This window comes from Lynx canadensis, chromosome E3 (assembly GCF_007474595.2).
Source record: "Lynx canadensis isolate LIC74 chromosome E3, mLynCan4.pri.v2, whole genome shotgun sequence".
Classification (NCBI taxonomy): domain Eukaryota; kingdom Metazoa; phylum Chordata; class Mammalia; order Carnivora; family Felidae; genus Lynx; species Lynx canadensis.
In genome coordinates this window covers 30,816,286-30,841,749 of record NC_044318.1, presented here as the reverse complement: position 1 = coordinate 30,841,749, position 25,464 = coordinate 30,816,286, and the positions used below count along the sequence as shown (strand labels likewise).

Here is a 25,464-nt window from a genome sequence, read left to right as displayed (position 1 = left end):
CCAGCCCCAGCCCGCCGGGCCCCGCCCCCCGCCGAGTGCATGAGGTTGACGCTACTTTGTTGCACCTGGAGGGAAGAACGTATGGGAGAGGAAGGTGCGCGGGGTGCGGGCCGGGCCGGGCGCCCGCCGGGGGCCGGGCGGGCGGGGGCGCCGCGTCGGGGCGGCCGGGCGAGCGGGGGCACGGGAGGGGGCCGGGCCGGGTGGCCGCGGAGGCCGGGTCTGCTGCGAGGCCGCGCCCCTGCCTCCTCGGGGATGAGCTCGCCCTTCCCGAGCCGGCAGGCCCCTCCCTGACACGCTCCCACCCTGTTTCCCCCTCCTCGGCCCGGCGGGGTGGGCCCCTCCTCCCTTTCATCCCCGCCTGCCCCATCCCCCGACCGAAGACCACCCCGGAGGAGTCCCAGGCGCTGCCCGCCCGGCCCCGGCCTCCATCCGCGTGCCTTGCCCACCCGGGGCTCGCACTGGGGCCACCCCTTATCCTGTCTCTGAGCCGGCCGGGAAGAAAGAGGTGCTGGGGAAGCCGTAGCCCTGGGTCCGAGTTGCCCGCCCCGCTCCGTGACCTTGAGCCAGGCGCTACGTGTCAGGCCTCAGTTTCCCCGTCTTGACAACTGGGGGCTGGGTAATTGGCCCCCGGTACTGGTGGTTGTGGGCCCGGATGGGCAGAGCAGAAATATACCTCCTCCAAGGAACCGTCGACAGTATCCTGGGGGCCCCCACCTCCTCTCTCTGCACCAAACTCAATGCCTGCATCAGTCTTGACTGGGAGGATGACTTTCATCCTAGCCTCCTTTTCAGTCCCTTCCCCCTTACCAGGAGGCCCAAGGATTGGGTTGCAGGACAGTTAGGGTGTAAAGACCCCCGAGACTCCCTCCCTGGGGTCCCCTTCCCGGGGTTCCCCCAACAGCCATCACACAGGTTCACCTGGTCCAATGCAGGTCCCGTTTATGCCAACCGGCTCCAGCCCTGCCCCAGGCCCTTGAAGGCCTACTTGGGGCAAGGGCCCACCTCACTGTCACCCCTGTCTTAGGTTCCTGTGTCCTCATGGAAGGACAGGCTGTGGCCTGGGAGCCTAACTGTATGTCCAGGCAAGCCTTACCCTCTCCAGGACTCAGTCTCCCCATCTGTACAATGGGGAGGGGCAGGTTTGGGGGATTCGCCAGGGCCCACCCAGCTCCAAGGATGCCAGGCCCCTAGGATGACTAAGCATGCCTGGTGGCGGGCTTAAAGAGGTGCCAGTCGTTCTCAGAGCAGGTGTCGGGGAGTGCCCAGCTCTGCAACCCCAGCAGCCCCTCATAAGCCCAGGCATCGCCAAGGCTCAGACGAAGCATGAAGCACCTCTGGGCTTCCTTGCCTTTCTCCTTCTGTAGGGGCTTCAGCCCCAGATGCACCAGCCCAGTCCTTACTCTTTGAAAGTTCCTCTTCCTGGGCAGGCAGGGGAGGAGAGGGGCTGTGACAAGAGAGTTACCTGCTGCCTTATCCCTAAATCCTGCTGCTTTCTTTCTCCCTATCGACCTTGCCAGACAGTAGCTGAAGTTGAAGAAGGCTGTTGCTGGAGGGTGGACATCTGATTCCCCTCTTGAGTTTACAGATAGGGAAACCGAGGCCCAGAGAGGCCTAGCAACTTAGCCAAAGTCTCAGCAAGACACTCAGACCTGCATCCTTTATCCTTCTGCTAGGCACAGTGCCTGGGCGCTGCCTGTGTGTACGCAGGGATGGGCAAGTCCACGTGGGATGGGCAGGGCAGGCTGGGCCTCTGAAGAATGGTTCCTGACTCCCTGTCCACTTTGCAGGAAGTGAGTTGCCCGTGTGTGCGAGCTGCGGCCAGAGGATCTATGATGGCCAGTACCTCCAGGCCCTGAATGCTGACTGGCACGCAGACTGCTTCAGGTAGGGGGGGAGGGGGCCCTAAGCAAGGCCTGCCAGAGATGAGAGGCTGGGTCAGCAATCTGGGAGACCTGGCTCTTCCTTCTGGTGTTGTCTCTGGTTGTGACCACCAGCTGAAGGGGTTTCTTTTAGGCAGTGGGAACCTCTGACAAGGTTTGTGTTATTTTTCTTTAAGAACAGCACCCAACGTTTTCTCTAATTTAGTAAGGGCCAGGCACCCTCCTAAGGACTTTGTCTAGTTAAGCTATTGTGTTATCTCCATTAATGGGGGCACGGAGGTTAATTCTCTTGACCAGAGTCACACACAGCCAGTGAGTGAAAGGGACACACAGCGTCCACCCTGGCTAGTGAGGCCAGAAGAGAGGCAGGCGCCAGACCCGGGGTTGGGGGGGGGGGGGGGGGGGGGGGGCCCAGTCAGGAGTCCACTACGAGGCCTTCAGGGAAGGCAGCCACCAGCACGGAGACAGACACAGACCGGAACAATAGCTCATTTGGTTGGAAAAGAGCAGGGGGAGGAGGCCAGGTTGGGATCAATTTGCGAAAGGGCCCTAAGGCCAAGATAAGGACCTTCCAAGGGCAAGAGGGAGCCAGCAGACAGGGTTTGCAGAAAGCAGGGGAGGGACGTGGGCGGAAGTGCCATCCCAGTGGGCAGATGGCGGTGACTTGGCAGAGAAGGGACTGTCACAGTAGTTCAGGGATCCGAGCTCATAAGGGCTGACCTAGGACGGGGACTACAAATGGAGAGAATTTCAGCTGTAGAAGGAACAGTATTGGCAAGTGGCTGTCCCAGCAGCCAGCATTTATTGGGCATTCTTAACATTACATTGACTCTGAACAACACGGGTTTGAACTGCGCGGGGTCCACTTAATAGGCAGATTTTGCATGGTGCCGTACTGTAAATATGTCTTCTCCTCTTAATGATTTTCTTCACCACCGTTTCTCTAGCTTGCTTTTCTGTAAGACCACGGTAGGTAGTACACATAAATACGAAATCTGTGTTAATTGTACCGCTTATATTACGGGTAAGGCTTCCAGTCAGCAGAAGGCTATGTGTACTTAAGATCGGAGTTGAAAGTCTGGGCTTTTGCCCCGGGTGCTGGGGAGGACAGTGGGCCCTTGGCTCTCGTGAAGCTGGGGCCCGGTGGGTGATGAGCCGTGCCCAGCCATGTTGATTTGAAACGCAGCAGACCATCCAGGGTGGCAGTGCCCTGCCTGGCACTGGGGAGGTGGTCTGAGACCACTCGGTCACCGGTGGGATTCAGGCATGGGGCTGAGAGAAATCAGGAAGAACTTTGGGGCCCCCTGTGCTGGGGGTGGGGAGGGAGGTGGGATTTGGGGAGTCATGCCGGAGGGCCGGGAATGCGGCCTCGGAAGCCACAGCAGGGAAGGAGGGGGGCAGGATGTATCAACCTAGCTTTGGACCGGGTTCCTGCCCTTCATAACCAAGAGAGGGGTAAGGCCCCAGGTCAGGGCCCTAGGGAAAAGGCATGTGCCGCTGAGCCGGCTGTGATGGGGGCACAGAGAAGGCTCCCACAGTGAGAGAGGGTCCACAGGCAGTAAGAGCCACAGCGTCCACACGCTGGCTTCCACAAGTGCTCCTGGCCCAGCGGTGTGTGCTCTGCCCAGCCCCCTCCCCCCCCCCAAATCTGAGCAAGGCCAGCAGCGTCCTTACCCCCGTGACAGTGAGGAATCACTCAGGACTCGCTGCTTGCCCGAGCCCCACGGCTACCCAGCAGCCAGCTTCTGGTCTCTACTTGCCTTGTCCCCAGGAGCCTCTCAGTCCATGTCGTGCACCGGCAGCAGTCGCTGGCTCCCCAGGCCTTGTGGTGAGAGGGTTGTGAGTGCATACGGCATGCCTCTGGCATCAGCGCTGGGGTCCCTGTCACCACAGGACCTGCTCCTTCCTCCGCTCTAGCTCTCCCACCTCCCGGAGGGTTATGGCCGGGCTGAGTCGTCCAAGCTCTGCTTTGGTCCAGCTGCTGCCTTGGTGAGGTCCCTTCCCAGAAGCCCGCGGCACTCGAGCCCCGGGGGCCACCGTAGCTCTGGAGACATCTCCCTGGAGGCCTGGGGCAGGGGGGGTGGGGAGGGCTGCCCTGGGCGAACAGGGGTGAGCCCACAGCTGGCACAGGGCTCAGAGCCCAGGCCGGGAGGCAGTCTCCCCCGCTTCGGGGGGCCTTTCAGGCAAGGGGAACAGACTGTCTGTGGAAGTCAACCTCCGTTCCCTTGGGAGCAGCACCGGCAGGAGCAGCTGCCTTTGAGCTTGTCCCTGTCCCCAGAGAGTCCCAAGCCCCCGGGACCTCTGTCCAAGCAGAGGCCGAGGGGCACGGAGGGTGCTTCCTAAGGTGTGCAGGGCTAAGGGCCACCCGAGCCGCCAGCGGAGCCCAGGCAGAAGGCCCCTCAGCTGCTTCCTGTTGTGGGCCCAGACCAAGTCCTGCTCACCCGTGTTGCTGCATCGTCCCCGCTGCTGTGTGGCCGAGCTAGCCCCACCCTCTGCAGCCTCCAATCCTGAGGGCCTGGGGTAGGATGGGGAAGCAGCTGGCTGGGCCCACCCCACCGCAGCGCAGCCCGCTGCCCCCTGCTGCAAAGGATGCTGGCCCTGAGAAGAAGCCGCTTCCTCAAAGGAGCCAAGTGAGTGCAGAGCCCCTCTCCACCCGTCCCAAACCTTAGGCAGGGCCCCCCATCCCCCTGCCGCCCCGGGGCCCGGAGGCCACGGTGGGGCAGACCTACCTGGGACCCGGCTGTGGGGCAGGAGAACCGAGAACTGAAACCTCTAGGTCACTGTCTGGCCGCCTGCTGGGGGAAGCAGGCCGCTGCTGAGACTTCTGGTCCTTTGATCCAGTCTCCCCGCGAAGCTGGTCCTCCAGCGGCTCTTTCTGCGGGATGTGGCCCTGGGTCGAGAGTGTCCCTGGGAGGGCTGGACCTGTCGCTGCAGACCTTGCCTCCCAGCGCAGCTCTCCGTGTCCTCCCCAGGGTCCTCCTCCCCCACCCGAGCCTGGCTCTGTAGGTGCCTGCTCTCAGAGAAGTGTGCCCTGGACTGGGGCAAAGACCGTCTTCCAGGAGCTCCTCTCTCTGGCCCTTCGGCCATCTCTGCACATCCTCAGTACTGGTACTCCTCTCTTGACATCCTTGTTGGGGGCAGCAGCACGTGCGGGGCACCCCTAAGAGCCAGGCCTGCGCACCCCACGTTCCTCCTCTGGCTCGTGGCCCAGACAGAGGCCTGAGGGGTGAAGGGATGGACAGGGGCCAGGGGTTCCTATGTGCCTTCCTCGTGCAAAGGTACGCCGAGGCCCTGAGTGCCAGTACCAAGCTGCTGGGTGAGTCTGGGCTAGATCCCCTCTCTGAGATGGAGACCCCGCCCGGGTGCCCTCGAGCAGTTCTGAGGGTGCTGGCGGATGAGACCTGCTCCAGGTGGAGCGTTCAGCAGGAACCGCTCACCTTCTCTCTGGGGTCCAGCATTTGTGGATGCCTGACATGGGACCTCAGAGAGCCCTCAGGTTGACGGCAGAGACTGGTAGGGCCAACGGAGGCTGGCGATGCAGACAGGCCTGGTGGAGGTGCAGACTGCTTGGAGGCACCCCCTCCAGGTGACTGAGCAGACTTTAAGGAAGTGGTGGCCAGGGAGCCGACTGCGCCCACCCAGCCCTGAGTCAGCGCCACCCGGGTCTTCCAGGCCTGCTACGGTGATGAATGTGCGGGAGTGAAGGGGTAGGAGTTTGCAGGCTGGAGAAGAGCATTCTCTCCCCCATAGGAAGACAGCTGCTCCCGAGCCCCCACCAGCCCACCCACCCACCCACCCGGAGGCGGGCGAGGCCCTGCTTCCTGCAGGCTGGCAGCCAGGAGTGAGGGGGAGACTTCTGTGGTGACACTGCTGTGACTCGAGGACGGTCTGGTCGGTCTGGTCGGTGGAAGGGCAAAGTGAATCACTCACTGATTGCCCCAGGACGCGTGGGAGGTGGGGGAGCCTCCCCAAGGTCACGGTGCTTGCACACCAGCCAGCCTCTCTGCAGAGCCCGCTCCTCTGTGCCTTCCCGCTAGGTTGCAGCCCCCTGGGGACGTGCACCAGGGATCCCCTCAGCCTGGGCTGCCGCCCTCCGGGCCCAGTGCCTTACTTGCCCCTTCGCCCGCCTTGCCCACCTTGCCCACCTCGCAGTGAGATGCGTGCCCTAAGGACGCCTGGGGCTGGGGGCCTGGGAGTGCTGGGCAGGAAGGGCTGAGAATGACGTCATGGCTCCGGGCCAGCGTTGCTTCCGCTGCCTGGTCTCACATCCCAGAGCAGTCTCCGGAGGCCCTCCCTCCCCCACACCCTCCTCTTGTAGGGGGAGCTCATCGAACTCCCCCATCTTCCTGGATGCACCCCCACCCCTGTGCTTCTGAACCTGGGCCGTGCCTTCTCCCCAACCCTCAGCCACTGGCTGTGGTCCCCCGCCCCTCCCCTCAGGCTCCCAGACAATGGGGAACTGTCTGGATCCTCTTAAAGGGACAGTGTCCCACCAGCACTCTTGCCTGCGGGGCTCTCCCTCCTCTTCATTCCCAGTTCCCTAAAGAGCATCCGTGTGCCCTCAGTGAGATCTCCCGCATGCCTGCTGCAGAGGCTGAGGGTTCCCTGGCTGTCTGGGGGACTGGGCAGTCTCACTCAGGCCCCAGTCTTTCCTCTGCTCTCCTGGATTGTTTCCCTGCTGGGCGTGAGCTCAGAGTCTCCTCCCCTGTCCCTGCATGACCTTGGCACATGACCCAGAGTGCTCAAACAGCAGCAGAGCCGGGCAGATTCTCTGCTCCTTGTGTATGCTGGCCTGGGCGTACCTGTGCACCCAGGACCCTGAGTCAGGCTCTTCAGAACGAGGTGTGGCTCCTGCCCCCGCTGGCTCACCAGGCACCCTGCGCTTCCTCATCCTGCCGGCCTGGCCTCTGGTCCCCCTCCAGCTCACTCCTGGGTGGAGGGCAGCCAGGCATGTAGGTCTAGCTCCTGGCCTGTGGGATCACACATAGAAGCCGGTGCATCATTTCTCTCCATCTACCCCAACCAGGCCTCCCCTATGGCCCCTCCCAACGCTGCAGGGGTATCCTGACCTTGAGGACTGCACATCTGGGCGGTCTCTGCAACAGTGCCATGGCCCTTGTGAGGGAAGGTGTGGGCACGGGGGCTCTGGTTGGGCCCCCCCTTCTTGTGACTACAGCATCTGATAGCTAGGAAACAGGGAGACCCTCTGTCTGTCTTCACTGATCCTGGCTGGTTCTGCTGAGCTGAACGTCTGCCTCATATGGTCGTGAAACGGGGAGTAGCTCTGCGGGGTCTGTGGCACCCATCATGTGGCCCAGGGCAGTTTAGAGCCTCCAGAACTAACCTTTCTCATGGTGGCCTGTGTGGATTGAGTACATTTCACCAAGGCGGTGGGAAGGTGCCAGCATCTGGTAGGTCTCCACGGCTCCAGCAGGTCACTGCCATTTGCATCGGCTGGCACTCGTCCAGCCACCCCACCCCCACCCCACCGAGGCCTGGGCTCCCGGGTTCCATTCCCCCCTCCACTGGACTGGTGACCAAGAGCAAATCATTTGCCTTCTCTGGGCCATCTTCCTTGTGTGACAAGGGACAGGGGCTCAAACGTGAGGAGCATCTGTCACCCTGGGGCTAGCAGCCCGGCCAGATGCTCTGGGTGCAGAAGTACATGGGTGGTTGTGCAGGCTGTGCACTGCACAGAGGCTTCCAACTGAGGGACCAGGGGCAGCTGAAGCCATCCCTGGCTCCACCTGCTAAGCCCTCTGCCCCAGCGCAGGCTTTTTCTGCCCAAGGAGGGTGAGGGGCGGGGGGCACACTTTTTTCTGATTCTTACAGAGGCAACTTATAGAATATGGCGAGGCCCAGCTGTGCAGTGGGCCAGACTGAGTCCCTGTGCCTGCCCCCCCCCCCCCAGGTGTTGTGAGTGCAGTGCCTCTCTCTCGCACCAGTACTACGAGAAGGATGGGCAGCTCTTCTGCAAGAGGGACTATTGGGCCCGCTATGGAGAGTCCTGCCATGGGTGCTCGGAGCACATCACCAAGGGGCTGGTCATGGTAAGCACCCACCCCTACTCATCGCCCCTGGTGCGTGTGTGTGCGCATGTCCTCACGGGTTTCCCTACCCCAGCCTCCCTCTCGTTCTTTTCGCCTGTTTTGACCTCCCCACCCCGCCTTCTGAGCCCATCGATCGGTCTGTGTGCCTGTCTGCGGAACCAGAATTCTGCAGCTGGCCAACCAGGCCCCCAAAGTTTGTCTGGGGGCTGTTCTGAGAGGAGGCCGGGGGGGGGGGGGGGGGATGGGGCAGCTGACCTGGGCCGTCCCCGCCACCCCCCCTGCCAGGTGGCCGGGGAGCTGAAATACCACCCCGAGTGTTTCATCTGCCTCACGTGCGGGACCTTCATCGGTGACGGGGACACCTACACGCTGGTGGAGCACTCCAAGCTGTACTGGTGAGCGCCCTGGTCCCCTCCGAGCCCGGGGTAACCCTCATCGCCCCCCACAGGTCTTCCACATCCCATGCGGGACGGTGGGTCGTTAATAGGAGCCATGGGGTAGGAGTGCCTGGGAAACAACCCAGGAGTTCACTGAGAACACGGCAGACACCGCTCTTGCTGATGTGTCACTGAGGTGCAGTTCTGGCACTGACCCTGACCCTGCAAGGTCAGGCCTGTCCCCCAACGAGACTGCCCTTGCTTCAGACACCAGCTCCAAGTTCAGAGGTTCCCACAACCCCTGAGGTTTCATGATTCTCTACACAACTCCAAGAACTCAGGAAAGCCCTGTACTTAGGATTCCAGGGCGTTTTATAAAGGGTACAAATCCCTCTATATAAGGACCAGCCAGCTAGAGGATGGAAAGAGCAAGGTCTGGAGGGCCCCAAATACAGAGCTTCTGTGCACTACCCCGCATGGAATCAGGACGTGTGACACCCCCAACCTGTCCTGGCCTCACCAGAGTTTTTATCGGGGCCTCATTGTGTGGGCACTATTGATTGAATCATTGGGCACATGATTGAACTGATTCTCCAGACACACACACACCCTCCCCCCGCCTCCTTCAAGGTCAGGCTGGGTCACAGGTCCACCCTCTGATCACATGGTCCGGTCTTTCTGGTGACTAGCCCCCATCCTGAGTCACCTGTTAACAAAAGCTCAGGTATGGTCGCAGGGACACTCGTATTCCAAGGGTTGAGAGCCAGGACAAAGACCAGACAAATTCTGTCTCATCCAGTGCTGATAAAGCTGGATTCCCAGGCAGCATGGCTTAATCCCAGATGGACTTTTAATGACTTCCTCCTGAACCGGATGTATCTACAGGCCTTTTCCTGGCCAGCTGACAGCATGTCAGGAGCAGACAAGCCCAGAATGATTGAGCCCCGTTCCTGCCCCAGTCCTATCAGGCAGCGACGACCCCTCTTGCCATGGGGAGCCATAAAGGGAGGCGGGGAGGAGAGAAGGTGCTGGGGACTGTCCTAACAGTCTTTTCTTCCCCCTCTTTGGGTCCCTACCACCTGCGGCCCTTGCAGCGGCCACTGCTACTACCAGACTGTGGTGACCCCCGTCATCGAGCAGATCCTGCCCGACTCCCCCGGCTCCCGCCTGCCCCACACAGTCACCCTAGTATCCATCCCAGCTTCGGCTCATGGCAAACGTGGCCTCTCGGTCTCCATCGACCCCCCGCACGGCCCGCCGGGCTGCAGCACAGAGCACTCCCACACCGTCCGCGTCCAGGGGTGAGTGGCTGGCCGAGGCCACGGCCGGTCTGGCTGTGGCCATGGGTGCTCTTGGTGGGCGGCTGGAGTCTAGGGCACCCTGAGAGCGGGTGAGCATTTGGGCACAGACAGAACCCAGCTCTGACAATCTGCTGTACCTCGTCCCTGGCCCGGTCCTTCCTTTAAAAACCACGGCAGATGCTAGATGAAAAATATTGAAAACTTCTTCTTGAGTCCATGTATAACCCAACAAGAAAGAGGGGAGTAAGCAGCTCGGGGCCAAGTAGGGAGCCCAGGTGTGTCAGCAGAACCACTGAAGACAGCCTTGCCTTAAGGCCAAATGGAAATTGAGTGAACTTAAGCTTCTGTCTTTAAGTCCTTTTGTGGCTGGGCCTCTCAAAGCCCTGACCTATAGAGGAAGCCAGTGGAACTAGAGAACTCCTGTTCCATTAGACTGGGGTGTCCCAAAGGGCTCTCTGGATGAGGATGAATGAGAAACAGTCCACACCTTCCATCAGCCCCTCACTCCCGGAACTGTAAGATAAACTGATTTGAGCCTGATGGAAGGGGAGGGGGGAATCTCCCCTGAGAACTTATACACAGGTTTGCAAAGCAAATTCCTATGCCGGGGTGGCTCAAAAAAAAAAAAAAAAACGAAGTCACAACTGTAAGTTTAAAGTACTTCCCAACTGGCAGTGTTCCTTGGTAGAATCAGACGCAGCTCTTTTCGTTGGGTGGACTGAGCTAAGTGTCCCAAGGAAGCGATTCAGTCAAAACTCAGCGAGTACGTAAGGAAGCAAGGCACTGTGAGACCCAGCAGACACAACAGGAAATAGAACCAGGCCCACAAGACCTCCAGATACTGGAATGATCAGAAACCACGTAAAATAGTTTTATTCAATATGTTTTAATCATAAGACAGGTTTAGAAAAAAATGAGGAAAGAGCAGAGAAATTTGGGGGCGCCCAGATGGTTCAGTCGGTTAAGTGTCCGACTTCGGCTCAGGTTATGATCTCGTGGTTTATGAGTTCGAGCCCCATGTCGGGCTCTGCGCTGACAGCTCAGAGCCCGGAGTCTGCTTCAGATTCTATGTCTCCCTCTCTCTCTCTCAAAAATAAATAAACATTAAAAAAAATAAGGAGCAGATAAATTTGGAAAAGAACCAAATGGAACTCCTAGAAATGAAATAAAAGGATGAAAGCTGTGACAGAGGGGTTAGGACACATGGAGGACAGAGTGAGGATCTGAACATCCATTGGGCATCCCAGGAGAAGCACAAGATGGCAGGAGGGAGGCAGCATTTGAAGGTCCGATGTCTGAGAACGTTCCAGAACTGACAGACACCAAATCACAGACTTCAGCCCAGTAGATCCCAAACAACAAAATAAAATATCCACCCTTGGGTCACCCACCCCGCATAGTGAAACTGCTACACCCAAGGCAAAAGAAAAGTCCTTAAAAGCAGACACAGAAAATAGATTACCTTCAAAAAAGGGCAGCTGATTTCTCAACAGAAACGACAGAAGCTAAAAATCAGCAAAACGATATATGTATTCAATGCACTGAGCAAAAAATAACCATCAACCTAGGATGCTATCCTTGAGGAAAATACCCTTCAAGCAAAAGGGAAAAATAAAAACACGTTAAGGCGTGGGGCGGCTGGATGACTCAGCCGGTTGAGCGTCCGACTCTTGATTTTGGCTCGGGTCATGATCTCACGGTTCGTGGGTTCAAGCCCCACGTCAGGCTCCGTGCCGACAAGGCTGCTTAGAATTCTGTCTCTCTGCCCCTTCCCCACTCACATGCACGCGCTATCTCTCTCAAATAAATAAATAAATACAAACTTAAAAAAACAAACCACGGTGAGGTGGACAAAACCAAGACTTGGATAGGTCATCCATAAAGAAACTTCTAAAGGATGTAGAAAGAGTCTGAAATGCAGGAAGGAATGCAGATTGAAGAGCCCACACAGTATGCTGCTCTCCTCTCTGGGCTTTGGGGTTCTTTGAACAGTGAGGAAGTTGGACACCTTGGAGCCTTCTAAGGTCTCTTCTGGGCTTCGATGGACTCCTTGAGGAAGTAGTTTTATAATTTTTTTAAGTTTTATTTTGAGAGAGACTGAGAGAGTGAGTGGGGGAGGGCAGAGAGGGCAGGGGACAGAGGGGCTGAAGGGGGCCCCATGCTGACCGCAGAGAGCCCGATGGAGGGCTCGAACTCCTGAACCGTCAGATCGTGCCCTGAGCCGAGGTCGGATGCTCCACCGACTGAGCCACCCAGGCTCCTGTGTGGGCGTGGGAGCCAAGTGCCAGCTTCCATTGGATCCGGCGAACGCTTCTCACCAGCTGTCAGGTCCCAGCACCAGGGCTGGGCACTGGCCAGAAGGGAAGGTGGTACTGGGCTTGTTCTGCTGCCCCACCCTGCACGCCAGCCAGGCCGGCAGCTGCCTCGTATACACAAGCGGGCAGACAGACCGGCCAGAGGTGGGGAACTCCCAGACCAGCTGGGCCCTCAAACCAGACGGGATGTTAGAAACGGGAGCCGCAGCCCCTCCTCCCGGCATCCCTCGCTGGATGAGCATCCTTGCCCGCCAGCAGCCGCTCTCCCCACGGCGTCGGCAGGGACCGTGCCCCTCTGAGAAGCCGCCCAGCCTCGCCGAAGTCTGCTCACCGGATTTACTTGTTTGTTCTAAACGAATCAGTGGACTGCTTTTCTTTTTGTTTTTTTCTAAGCATTTTAAGGAAAGCTTAATTCATCCGTGCCCCGGCCCCCCCACCGCCCTCGCAGGAGACTGAGGGATGACAAGAGGCTAAGGAATATACCCTTTTTTTTTTTTTTTTAATGTTCACCTATTTTTAAGAGAGACAGAGAGACAGAGCCTGAGTGGGGGAGGGGCAGAGAGAGAGAGAGAGAGACACGCACAGAATCCGAAGCAGGCTCCAGGCTCCGAGCTGTCAGCACAGAGCCCGATGCGGGGCTCGAACTCACAAACTGCAAGATCACAACCTGAGCTGAAGTCGGACACTTAACCGACTGAGCCACTCAGGCACCCCAAGGAATATGCTTCTAAGACTCACAAGAAGCCTGTTTCAATGAAATATATTCACTATTTTTCAACTTTTTGTCATGAAATTTTCAAATGTACAGCAAATTTAACAGATAAGTACATTGAATACCTCCACCTCCTTCTGTGTTCACCAATTTTAACGGGTTTTGTTGCCACGTTTAGGTTATGTGTGTCTCCTACCTATATGTGTGTGTTTATGTGTATGTTTGTATGACTTATTTATATTTATATATACACATAGGTACATATTGCTATTATTTACTAAATCACTTGAGAGTAGATAGCAGGCGTTAGTGACCCTTCCTTCCCACCAAATACTTTATACCTTCTCCTAAAAACAAGATCATCCTCTTCCATAATTATCAATTGTGTCTTATGGTGCAATTATGAGGTTTAGGAAATTGAACACTGACATGACACTCTCACCCAATCTTAAGTCCACGTTCAAATTCTGCCAGTCTTCTCAACACCATCCGTTATAGCAATTTCCCTAGACCCAGGATCCAACCCATGACCATACAGTGCATTGAACCCTCACGTCCCTTCAGTCTGTTTGACTCTGTGACAGTTCCTCGGCTTTTTCTTGTCCTCATGACCTTGACATTTATGAAGAATCGCAGCCGATTGTCAAGTCGAATACCCCTCCATTCAATTTGGGCTGCTGTGTCCCCTTTGTTCGATTTAGGTTATGCATTTTGACCTGGTAACTGCATTAGTGACTCTGTGTCCTTCTTGGATCTTCCCGCCAGACCCACATTGCCAATAAAGCATGCCCTTTACTGGGAGATGTCACCTTTGATTACTTCGTTAAAATACAGTCTGCTGTCTACTGTCCAGGATTTTTTGTCCCTTTGTAACACAATCAGTAAGTCATTTGTGAGATTTGGTTCTGTAAATATCCTGTCCCCACCAGCTTTTCCCCGAATGGTTTTAGCATCCACAGAGGATTCTTATCTGTATTACTGTGACAACTACACCATGGCGATATTCTAACTCCGTTCTTCCTTTTGCATTTATTACCTTTTTCCTTTTTTTTTTTTTTTAATGTTTATTTATTTTTGAGAGAGACAGAGCTTGAGTGGGGAGGGGCAGAGAGAGAGGGAGACACAGAATCCGAAGCAGGCTCCAGGCTCTGAGCTGTCAGCACAGAGCCCCCACGCGGAGCTCAGACTCATGAGCTGTGAGATCACAACCTGAGCCGAACTCGGACGCCCAACCGACTGAGCCGCCCAGGCACCCCATATGAACCTTTTTCTTAAAGTTCCCAGTCTCCATTCTGCCCCCTACCCCTTCCCTATCTCAGGACAGAGACAAAGTAAACATTCCTTTAAAAAGCCTTCATGAAGACAAAATGAAAACACGGTGACCAAGGAGTTAAAAAAAGCAAGTATAGGGGTACCTTGGTGGTTCAGTCTGTTAAGCGTCCAACTTTGGCTCAGGTCATGATCTCACGGTTTGTGGGTTCGAGCCCCGCATCTGGCTCTGTGCTGACAGCTTGGAGCCTGCTTCGGATTCTGTGTCTCCCTCTCTCTCTGTCCCTCCCCCAGCTCACGCTCTCTCTGTCAAAAATAAATAAACATTAAAAAAAAAAAGCAGCAGCAGCAAAATATATTTGGCAAAACGGCCGTTCTGTGAGCTAGATTTTGGGTGTCATCCTATCTCCACCCAGCTGCTGATTCTGGAGAAGTGGAAGCCTTCGCCTCATCGGAATCCAGACTCTCTTCGGACTCCTCTCATGGGATGATGCGTATCTGCCTGAAGCATACCAGGCAGCTGGAAGGATCTGTCTGTCCTCCATGGCAGAGACAGCACCTTGTTGAATGGGAGCCTCTGTGCATCCAGTATAGATGCGCTTTGCTCCGATTTCCCACCCACAGCAGACATTAGTAATCGATTATAGAATTCTTCCCCATCAAACCAGAACTCCACATTCTAGGCAGTTGCCATCTATCAATCACGCCAAATAGAATTAATTTGCCCCCTCACCCCAATCTGATCCCCTTGGGCTTGGTTTCCCATCCAGGCTCCAGGGGACGGGCGGGCAGGGGTCTGGCTGACCACGACTCTATGCCCACAGAGTGGACCCAGGCTGCATGAGCCCAGATGTGAAGAATTCCATCCACGTCGGAGACCGGATCCTGGAAATCAATGGCACGCCCATCCGCAACGTGCCCCTGGATGAGGTATGGGCCCTGAGTCTGGTGAGCAGAATTGGAGGTGGTGCATTCGTGCCCGACTCCTCCCCCAGCTCCACCCGCACCACCTCCGACCCACCTGTCCGCACACCTGCTCTCCCCAGATTGATCTTCTGATCCAGGAAACCAGCCGCCTGCTCCAGCTAACTCTTGAGCACGACCCACACGACACACTGGGCCATGGGCCGGGGCCTGAGCCCAGCCCCCTGGGCTCTCCAATCCACACTCCCAGCGGGGAGGTGGGCAGCTCTTCCCGGCAGAAGCCTGTCCTGTAAGTCAGTCCCGTGCCTTGTCACATCTGGGTACTTTCACGGACGCTGGGCCTCGGGGATGAGACCTGGTTCCTGCCCTCTGGGAGCTCCCAGTCCGATGGGGGAGGCAGGCCCGCAAACAAGCAGGCCCGCAAGGGGTGCGGAGGGATGAGAAAGAAAGGTTTGTGAGAGGCAGGAAAGCAGGGGTGCACCTCCCCCAGCCGGGGGGGGGGGGTCCCACAGCACTTCCAGGGTGGAAGAGCAGGCAGGTAGCTCGAGTGTGGTCGGGGAGGCACGGGCCCCTGTGCACAAGGGAGCCCAAGGCCAGAGGTGGCTTGTGGGCCATCGCGGGGGCCCAGGCGGGAGGTGCCAAGGGCCCCATACCCTCTTGAAGGGAGGGGAGACACAAGGAAGAAACCCAGAGGCAGCCTGGTCCTCACTCCACTTACCTTGGGGGTCTGCTCAGGACTCCTGGCAAAGGTTTTGGGGGGGGGGGCATGTCTTCTGGGGTGACAATGTTTAAGAGCTAGTGGTGTCGAAGGCACGTATTTCCTCCTTGCGTGCGTGTGTCTAGAGCTCACGCTACCCTGTGGAGCCACCCACGTGGCAGGGTTAAGGGCATCCTGGATAGGTTGTCTGCCTCTGCACCCCAAGGCCCGGCACTCAGATGCTGGGAGACAAAGCATCTGCCCCAGGGCCACCAGCCAGAGTAGGCCAAGGACAAATGGTCCCACCAAGGGCACCTGCAGGACAGCAGGCCCAGGACAGAGGTCTAGTCTGGTCTGGGTGCTGGACGGGGCATGAGCCTTCTGACCGCCCAGGAGAGCGGCCCTGTGCCACCTTCTCCCGGACTGGGGTGGGGGTGCTGATGGTACATGGACCGGCACGGATGGGAGCGTGGCAGGCAGGAGGAAGGGGGCAGGACCGAGGCCCAGTGCCCACCTGCCCCGGTGACACCGAGCCCCGTGTGTGCCTCCCCAGGAGGAGCTACAGCATCGACAGGTCCCCAGGTGCTGGCTCCCTGGGCTCCCCGGCCTCCCAGCGCAAGGACCTGGGTCGCTCTGAATCCCTCCGTGTGGTCTGCCGGCCGCACCGAATCTTCCGGCCGTCGGACCTCATCCACGGGGAGGTGTTGGGCAAAGGCTGCTTCGGCCAGGCCATCAAGGTACAGGGGGGGCCTGGGCAGGGGCGGGGCCAGAGGTGGGAATGGGGGACAGGCCAGGTGAGACCCATCAGTCCCGCCTGCAGGAATCCACAGTGGAAGGGGTACCGGGCTTCCAGACTTCCTGGCCGGTACTTTCCTCCACCTGGGCCTCCCTGAGTCAGTTAGGGGAGGGGACCCACTACAGAGAGACCCAGAACGTTATGTGGAGGATGTGGTAGGGGGTGGGAGGGCAACCCGGGCTGACCCAGAAAGCTTCCCCCCGCCGGGGCCCTGTACTGAGCCTGAAGCCAACCCCTCGCGGCCTCTATGCTGCCCACCCCTTCACATGCTCCCCCAGTAGAGACACAAGCCCCTCCTTGGCTCTGAGGTCACCTGGCTGTCACCAGGCTGGAAGGTTCAGGATTATACAGAAGGTGCCGGCGAGGCCCTGTCCCTGATCCCCTTCCCAGGGGAGAAGTCCCATCTGACCTCCAGGAAGCAGCCCAGCAGAGCAGAGGAAAGAGCTAGCCTCTGAGTCAGGCGGTCCTGGCCCCCAAGACCCAGCCACCCCCTCTGTCCTGCTGGGTGCCCTTGGCCACTGTCAGGAAACCTCCGGAGCGTCTGTGTCCTCGTCTGTAAGGGAATTGATGAGGCACCACACGAAATATCTGTGAAGAGTTTGAAGCCATCTGCCCGTCCCCCTTGCAGTTCTGGGGGTGGAGCTGGGGCCTCCGTCGGTACCCAGGCTCCGTGCTTCTGTGTCCCCACGCAGGTGACGCACAGGGAGACGGGCGAGGTGATGGTGATGAAGGAGCTGATCCGGTTTGACGAAGAGACACAGAGGACATTCCTCAAGGAGGTCAGTGAGCAGAACTGCACCCTCCCCTTCACCAGACTCCTGGGACATCCCATGGCCCCCGCCCCTTCTCCACTGACAGGGGTGGCCCAGGGTTCCGGGAGGATGTGACACTCCACCCACACACCGAAAGAAGAGAAAGTATCCCGGCAGGACGGGGAGAGGGGCCCGGGCATCCTGGAGGGTGGCAGGGGCCACACGGGCACCTTGGGGAACCGGCTGCGATCTCTGGCGGGGCAGCAGGGGAAGAGAGAGACTTGGGCGGAGCCCCAGGCCCAGCCTGCCTTCACCCCGCCAGGTGAAGGTCATGCGATGCCTGGAACACCCCAATGTGCTCAAGTTCATCGGCGTGCTCTATAAGGACAAGAGACTCAACTTCATCACTGAGTACATCAAGGGGGGCACCCTCCGTGGCATCATCAAGAGCATGGTGAGTGCGTGGGCAGGGCCCACACCTGCCGCCCCGGCCCCACAGCCAGCGCCACAGGCCCCGGGGGGGGGGGGGGGGCAGCTGCCCTCTGGGCCTCCTCAGCTCTCCGGTGGGGTTGGCCTCTGGTCTCCAAGGCCCTCCAGACCCTGAATCCGAATCAGACGGGGAGCGAGGTGCAGAGAGGGTGGGAGCTTGGCTGAGGGGACACACCGGCTGTTTCGGAGCAGCCGCCCTGCCCCGCCCCAGAGCAGCCAGACCCAGCCTCGCCTGCCCCAGGGCCGAACACCTGAGGAGGGGCACCTTGTTACCTCTCTGCTGTGGGCCTTTGTTTTGCTTGTAGAGAAACCAAATCATATTTACTATTTACTATGTTCTGTAAATTCAGAACTTTCTTTTTTTTTTTTTTTTTTTTTTAATTTTTTAATTCAAGAGGCAGAGCACAAGCAGGGGAGGGGGAGACACAGAATCCGAGGCAGGCTCCAGGCTCTGAGCTGTCAGCACAGAGCTCGATGCGGGGCTCGAACTCACGAGGCGTGAGATCATGACCTGAGCTGAAGTTGGGTGCTTAACCAACTGAGCCACCCAGGCACCCGAAAATTCAGAACTTTCTTTAAGGGCTTGGATGAAATTGCAAATCCCAACTGGGAAAGTATTTGGAGAGAAGTTTCTAACGCTCTGGTGCTCTCGCACAGTGCCCCGGGGGTCCCCACCTGGGCATCACCCGGACACCAAGAGGTCCTGACCCCCTCCTGCACCTGCAGACTCCTCATTGCCCCAGGCTGTGGTCCCTGCAGGCCTGTAACAGGTGTGAGTTCTCAGAGAGGGTTCTGTGGTCAAGTACAATCTGGAATCGCAGCCTCCACCCACTTGGGCTTCCTCGCTGCGCTCTGGGTCTTGATTACGCTCTCATGTCCTTACCTCCCCCCAACTTGAGCTCTGTAGGGGGCTGGGGTGTGAGAACCAGGCGTTTCCCAGATGATTTGAGCCCAAAGCCTTACTTGCTGGCACTCTGCAGGCGATCTCGCGGGGCCCATCCCTCTCTGCCTGCACGGGAAAGTAGGTTCAGATTTCCTAAAAACCCGAAGGCATGGGATTGTGTCAAACAGAGTTTTTTTTCCCTGCGAAGAGCTGGCTCAGGAGTTACAGAGGAGTGTCCCCCACTTTGCGTTTGAAAACACATACTGGAAAGTGGTGTTTTTGAGTTATTCCCCCACACCCCTTAGAAGCAGACAAAGGTGGGTGCAAAAGAAAGTGGGGGGGGTCATTGGACTCTCCGAGACACTTGCTGCCTTGGCTTCCCTCTCACCCAACTGTCCTGCCACTGTGGCCCCGTTGGTCCACGCTGACCCTTCTCTCCCCACGCCCCCCGCAGGACAGCCAGTACCCGTGGAGTCAGAGAGTGAGCTTTGCCAAGGATATCGCTTCAGGGATGGTGAGTAGGCTCCGGGAGTGTGGCTGGGTGATCTGACCCCACCGATAAAAGGATTGTGTCCTTCTGACCTTAAACCTTAGAAAGCACTGAGAGACAGAAGCCATCAGGAAGTGCCAAGAAAGAGCAGGGGTATCGGCTGAGAGTGGGAAGTGTCCCTGAGGCAGGAGGGGAGGTAGAAGCCGCTGGGGGGCCAGGGGTGGGCTGGGGTCCCTCGGCGCAGCTGCCTCCTGACCTCTGTGCCCCCTGCCCCCAGGCCTACCTCCACTCCATGAACATCATCCACCGGGACCTCAACTCCCACAACTGCCTGGTCCGAGAGGTGAGCAGCCCGGGCCGGGGAGGGAGGGAGACTGCAGGAGCCCCGCCCGCCCACTCCTGGCCTCGTGGCCTGCCCCGGACGGGGCTCCTAGGTTGCCCGGGCCCACGCCTCCTTCGGCCCGGGCGGAAACAGCGCCAGGCCAGGAGGCAGACAGAGCCGGCTGCGCCATTCACGTGGATGGTAGCTCCAGCGCTCTGAGCCATCAACAGGTCCCAGGTGGTTAGGAGGCTCGGAGAAATCGATAAAGGAGAGAGTGGTGTGTAAACTGTAACGGGCCGTGAGCGAGGTGGCATTCACAGGACAGCCCACGGCAGAGTGGCCAGGCCCACGCCAACAGCTGCAGGTCTGGAGGAGGGCCTGGGCGCGTGGGCTGGGGAGGTCAAGACAGGCTTCGGAAAGAGGCTCTGGGGGACACACTTAAGTAGGGGAGTGGGGGGGGGGCGCCTGGGTGGCTCAGTCGGTTGAGAGTCCGAGTCTTGGTTTTGGCTCAGATCATGATCTCATGGTTCATGAGTTCGAGCCCCTTGTCGGGCTCTGAGCTGACAGTGCAGAGCCTGCTTGGGATTCTCTCTCTCTCCCTCTCTCTGCCCCTCGTCGGCTCATGTGCTCTGTGTCTCTCTCTCAAAATAAATACGTAAACCCCCCCCCAAAAAAAAAGGTGGGGGTAGCCTGAGGTGGGGGATGGAGGGGGACCGTGGACCGTCCACAGAAGGCAGAGGAGGGGGCGGCTGACCGTGCCCCACCGGAGAGGCAATGCCCTGGTTTCCCACGGCTGCCGTTAACAGAACCACAGACCGGACGGCCTGGAACAAGGGAAATGTATTCGCAGGGGGCAGGAAGCAAAGCACACAGTCCAAAATCAAGGTGTTGAGAAGCCTGGCTCCTCCTAGAGGCTGTGAGGGGGAGCCTGTCCTGCGCTCTCCCCCAGCCTCTGGAGGCGGCCGGCGCTCCCTGGCGCTCCTTGGCCTGTAGCCACATCACTGCGGTCTCTGCCTGAGTCTTGACACAGCTTTCTCCCCTCTGTGTGTCTGTGTGTCCTCTTCTTTTTTTTTTATGTTTATTTTTGAGAGCGAGACAGAGACCGAGCCCGAGTGGGGGAGGGGCAGAGAGCGAGGGAGAGACAGGACCCAAAGTGGGCTCCAGGCTCCGAGCTGTCAGCACAGGGCCCGACGCGGGGCTCAGACTCATGAACCGCGAGATCATGACCCGAGCCGAAGTCGGACGCCCGACCGACTGAGCCACCCAGGTGCCCCTGTCCCCTTCTTATAAAGGCACCAGACACTGGATTCCGGACTCATTCTAATCTAGTAGAACCTCATCTTAACTGGTAGCATCTGCAAAAGTCCTCCAGGCAGACGTTTGCCAAGTGAATTCAGTACAAGAAGTGTTTCGGGTGGTGGGAAAAGCGCACGCAAAGGGCTGGTGATACGACATTTAGGAAGCAATGAGTTGGTCACTATAGAGTTGGGGGAGGCGGTGGTCTGAGCCCTCTGGGGATTTCCGGGAGGCTCTGGGGGACTCTGGGCCTCCGAAAGCTGTGGGCAGTGAACACACGAGAGAGGTGGGCAAGGCGGGCTCCGTAGGCCTCCCAGGGAGCCTGCTCGGGCCGCCCCTGCTGGTGATGGGTGTTACTGCAGGGCTGAGCCAGGCCGGTGTGCAGGGCGAGGAGGGGCGGCCTGTCCCAGCTTGGACCCCACAGCGGGGGCCGTCCGCTGAGAATCTGATGAGCGCTGTGAGCTCCCCATCCCCAGAATCCATGTGTACACAAACCAGAACTTTCACCTATCGCTTGGGGCCTCTAAGAATCCAGTGGTCACCCTTGCTGGTTTCCCTGGAGCTGTTTCCCATAGCAGGGTCTGGGGGCTGTGTACCATCGAACCCCGGGGGAGTCTTCAGAAGCGCGGGTCCTGAGAGGGACCAGCACTTGAACGATCCTGGTGGACACTGTGCGAGCTCGGCCCCTCCCCTGTCTGCCGTCTCTGCAGAGTCTTCTGTAGGCAACCGTCCACGTTGGTGTTGCAGAGACAGCACAGAGTCCTTCCCTGTAGACTGAGCCTGGTCCTAACCCCTCCCTGGCTGGGCCCCTGCCCCCTTGGCCTGTCACGCACAGCCTCTGTGTCCGTGCCCAGTGGTCCATCCTGGGGCTGGCACACACAGTCTGGACTTCCAGGACCCTGGACGCCACACCTAAGAGACCTGGCTGCCGGACCTATAGAGACCTCTCCAGGCCCCTGGCTTGGCACCGGTGACCCAGGGCAGCCTGTCTGTCCCTTGCTGGGTGGACACAGGGGTCGACATCTGTACTCCTACAAACCTAAAACAGTAAAGCCGACCGGCTGGATGGCCTCGGGCAACTGTCTTAACCTCTCTGGGCCTGAGTAACCTCGTGTGTAAAGTGAGGATAAAAATAACACCCCCCCCCCCAGATTGTTGGAGGAGGAAGAGACACAGCTGTCACGTGCCAAGCACAGGACCCGGGTCTTGAATTAGAATTACTCCCTCCCTGGCACAGCAAGGCAGCCCTGGTGCCCTGATGGGGCACACAGAGCACTACTCACGGGCCCCCGGGTGTCAGGGGCGTGTCCTCCGGGCTGTCTGTGGAACCGTCCGGACTAGGAGTGGGGCGGGCATGTGCTGCCAGGAGCCCCTCTCAGTGCGGCCCTGCTTCGTGGTCACCCCAGAACAAGAACGTGGTGGTGGCTGACTTTGGGCTGGCACGGCTCATGGTGGAAGAGAAGACACAGCCTGAAGACCTGCGAAGCCTCAAGAAGCCAGACCGCAAAAAGCGCTACACGGTGGTGGGCAACCCGTACTGGATGGCGCCGGAGATGATCAACGGTGAGTGGGCCCCCCCCCCCCCGTCCTCCCGGGCCGGGGGTCCCAGGCAGGGCTGCAGCCCCCGCTGCCCAGCCCCCCCTCCCCCCCAGCTTCCTCCCTGGGTCCCGCAACTCGTTTCCCGTGCCACTGTCCCGCACGCCACCCGCTTATCACAGAGTCCTGGAGGTGGCAAGTCCAGTGTCCACGTCACTGGCCTGAAGTCAGGGGTCAACCGGGCTGGGGGAGGTCCCGCTTTCTCTCCAGCTTCTAAAGGCTGCCTGGCTCCATCAGAGGCCCTTCCTCCATCAGAGGCCGGGACCCTGGCACCTTGTCGGACGTCTGTGTCCGTTGTCCAGTCTCCTTCCGTGCCTGCCTCCCTCCTGAGGACCTTTTGCGGTTGTATCGCAGGTCCTCTCCCTATCTCCAGATCCTTAACTCAGTCACACCAGCAAGTCCCCTGCAAGGTGACATCTTCTCAGGGCCCAGGGATCAGGTGGCGGACAGCCTGGCCCACCCGGGGCCTCTCTCCCATTCGGTTTCTTTTTTATCGGGCCTGTCACATGATGACTACATATGACACCCCAGGTGACACCCAACACAGGCAGGTGACATTCAGACAGAGGGCAGGCAGAGCCGGGGGCATCTCGGTGCCAGCACTGACCAGAGTTAACATAGCCCTCCATATCTCCCCTCCCCCCCCCCCCAGCAACTTAACCTGCAGAAGGGGGCTAAATCCCTACCTTTAAGGGTTTACTGTGAGGTCCTGCCGCATCTGACACATGAGGGCGGCCGTACTGGCTGCTTTTAACATCACGAGGTTAGATGTATCACCCCCCCCCCCCACAGCTGAGGAAACTGAGGCCCAGAGAGTCTGTATCAGCTCCTGGGAGCGCTGTTAACAAATTACCACAAACCGGGTGGTTTAAAACAACAGACATTTATTCCCTTGTAGTTCTGGAAGCCAGAGGTCTGCAATCCAGGAGAGCCCCGCTCCCTCCAGGGATTTCTGGGGAGCACCCACTCCTTGCGGCTTCTGGCTTCTGGTGGCTGCCCTGGCATTCCCGGGCTCGTGGCCACGGCCGCCTCTCCCTGTGTGTCGTCCTCCTCAGTCTCTCTTACGATGTTTGCAACGGTACCTAGAGGCCGCCCCCGGATGATCCAGGATTATCTCATCTCAAGATCCTTTTAATGACCATATTTGCAAAGACCTTTTTTCCAGTGAAGTAATGGTCACAGGTTCCAGGGGTTTGACATGGGTAGTTTTGGGGGTCACCGTGTGGTCCATGACTTGTCCAGAGTCACACAGCTGGTGGGTGGCCGAGCTGGGCCTGGAACCCCCCCCCAGGCAGGGCTCTCATCCTCACCCCGCAGAGGTCTGCTCAGACCTGGCGGGGGCGGGAACACAGGGACCTAAGCCCTGGTCCCACGGCAGTCCAGTTGCTCGCTACTTTCTCCTGGTCCCACCCTGCTGGCCCCCAACCCAGCCTCACCTGCTGACAGCCGATCTCTCCATCCAGGCCGCAGCTACGATGAGAAGGTGGATGTGTTTTCCTTTGGAATCGTCCTGTGCGAGGTAGGTGGGGGTGGGTGGCTGTTGGCCTCGGGCTTGGGGCTCCTGGGAACCTGCAAGCTTGGGGCGGGGGCGGGGGGGGGGCGGTGCAGTGGTCAGGCTGGCCCCAGACCAAGTGTGACCTGCCCTCAAACCCACCTGGTTGGCGTCAGTCCCAGCGGCCCCCCACCCCCACCGCGGGTAACCGCTGGGCCTTGTGCTGGACAGATCATTGGGCGGGTGAACGCTGACCCTGACTACCTACCCCGCACCATGGACTTTGGCCTCAACGTGCGAGGCTTCCTGGACCGCTATTGCCCCCCAAACTGCCCGCCGAGCTTCTTCCCCATTACCGTGCGCTGCTGTGATCTGGACCCCGAGAAGAGGTAAGTGGGGCCGGGGGCTCAGCCCGGAGCAATCCTTAGGGGTGGGGCCGCCCCCCCCCCCCATCTGGCAGCACAGACCCCACTATCCCGCCCACCTGTCACCCCAGACCCTCCTTCGTGAAGCTGGAACAATGGCTGGAGACCCTCCGCATGCACTTGGCCGGCCACCTGCCACTGGGCCCGCAGCTGGAGCAGCTGGACCGGGGCTTCTGGGAGACCTACCGGCGTGGCGAGAGTGGACTGCCTGCCCACCCCGAGGTCCCCGACTGACCCCGGCCCACCCAGCCGCCCCCGTCCCCACCTGCAGAGAATCCACCCAGCACCAGACTCCTCTGCGGGCGGCAGCCGGCTGTGGAGCCCTCAGCTGGGCAGCAGGCAGGCAGGCTCCTCCCCGGCGCCGGGCCCTGACTTGCCTTCTCCTACCCTGCGGGCCGTGGCCCCTTTGCCCCGTCTCTGCCCCCGGCCCCGGCGCTGGCCTGGCTGCACACACACCGTCACCTCACCCTGCCTTACCTCTGTGTTGGTGGGGCCGCCCCCTCTCGCTTCTCTTTGCATGAGCCGGAGGACCCATCCCGCACCCCATCGCCCCCGGCCGCTCTGTGCACACCCCACCTGTCCGCAGCTACTCCGAGGCTGGGCTGGCAGACGGCCTTAGACCGGGCCCGGTAACGGCTGGGGACGTGGGAGGGCGCGGAACAAGGGAGAGGCCAAGCTCCTGGGGTCCTTCACCTCCCGGGGGGTGAGGTGTCTCGGCAGCAGGTATCGATAATTGCCCGAACCCCAAAACAGGGAGAGGTCAGCTCCTGCAGGGTGGAATTCCCCGGGGGCTAAGCAGCAGGCCTCTCTCGCTCTGGATCTTTTCATTTCTTTATTGAAGCCACTTTAGTGAGAAGCAGGTACCAGGCCTCAGGGTGAAGGGCGGGCCCACTGAGGGAGAAGGGGAGTAGTTGGGTCCCTGGGTCAGAGCCGCTGGGAGGAGCCGCAGAGGGACGCTGGGCAGAGCGGACGAGGCAGGCGTCCACCAGCAGCCCGACCCCTGCAGTTCATCTCCGTGCCCCTCCGGGCTTCTCCCCAGGCTCCCTGCCCTCCCCACGGCCCTCAGTCCTCTGGGTTCTTCCTGTGTAATCTATTTTTTAAGAAGAGTTTGTATTATTTTTCATACGGCTGCAGCAGCTGCTGCCGGGGGGCTTGGGGTTTTATTTTTCTGGCGGGCGGGGGTGGGGGGGCCATTTTGTCACTTTGCCTCAGTTGAGCATCTAGGAAGTATTAAAACTGTGAAGCCTTCTCAGTGCACTTTGAAACTGGAAAACAATCCGAACAGGCCCATGGGACCGCGAGTCCAGGGGGTGGGACACGTCCCCGCCGTCCAGGAATCGTGATGTCTAAGGAACAAAACCCAGACCCAGAACAATAAAATAAATTCCATACTCCCCA

The 25,464-nt window shown here is 59.0% G+C and overlaps 2 protein-coding genes across 6 annotated transcripts; one reads left to right on the top strand and one right to left on the bottom strand.

Annotated features, from left to right (window-relative positions):
• LIMK1 (LIM domain kinase 1) lies at positions 1-25,464 on the top strand. Of its 2 annotated transcripts, XM_030301185.1 has the most exons (16): positions 1-94; positions 1,788-1,884; positions 7,792-7,930; positions 8,216-8,325; positions 9,402-9,608; positions 14,729-14,834; positions 14,951-15,117; positions 16,079-16,262; positions 17,014-17,100; positions 17,396-17,527; positions 18,900-18,959; positions 19,213-19,278; positions 21,960-22,116; positions 23,613-23,668; positions 23,873-24,030; positions 24,138-25,464. In XM_030301185.1, exons 1-16 carry the CDS (start codon positions 40-42, stop codon positions 24,298-24,300), a joined length of 1,944 nt encoding a protein of 647 aa, XP_030157045.1. In that variant the 5' UTR covers positions 1-39; the 3' UTR covers positions 24,301-25,464. The 2 variants fall into 2 exon arrangements, with proteins under 2 accessions (XP_030157045.1, XP_030157046.1); XM_030301186.1 differs by lacking the exons at positions 1-94; positions 1,788-1,884 and adding an exon at positions 4,386-4,510.
• On the bottom strand, positions 2,650-6,187 carry LOC115504315 (translation initiation factor IF-2-like). Of its 4 annotated transcripts, none has more exons than XM_032591609.1 (4): positions 5,318-5,661; positions 4,610-4,755; positions 3,641-3,946; positions 2,650-2,836 (listed from the first exon to the last, which is right to left on the bottom strand). In XM_032591609.1, the coding sequence occupies exons 1-4, from the start codon at positions 5,336-5,338 to the stop codon at positions 2,824-2,826; spliced, it is 486 nt and encodes a 161-aa protein (XP_032447500.1). In that variant the 5' UTR covers positions 5,339-5,661; the 3' UTR covers positions 2,650-2,823. The 4 variants fall into 4 exon arrangements, with proteins under 4 accessions (XP_032447500.1, XP_032447499.1, XP_030157056.1 ...); XM_032591608.1 differs by lacking the exon at positions 2,650-2,836 and adding an exon at positions 6,026-6,187 and having other exon boundaries at positions 3,641-4,395; positions 5,318-5,427; XM_030301196.2 differs by lacking the exon at positions 2,650-2,836 and having other exon boundaries at positions 3,641-4,395; positions 4,610-4,672; positions 5,318-5,669.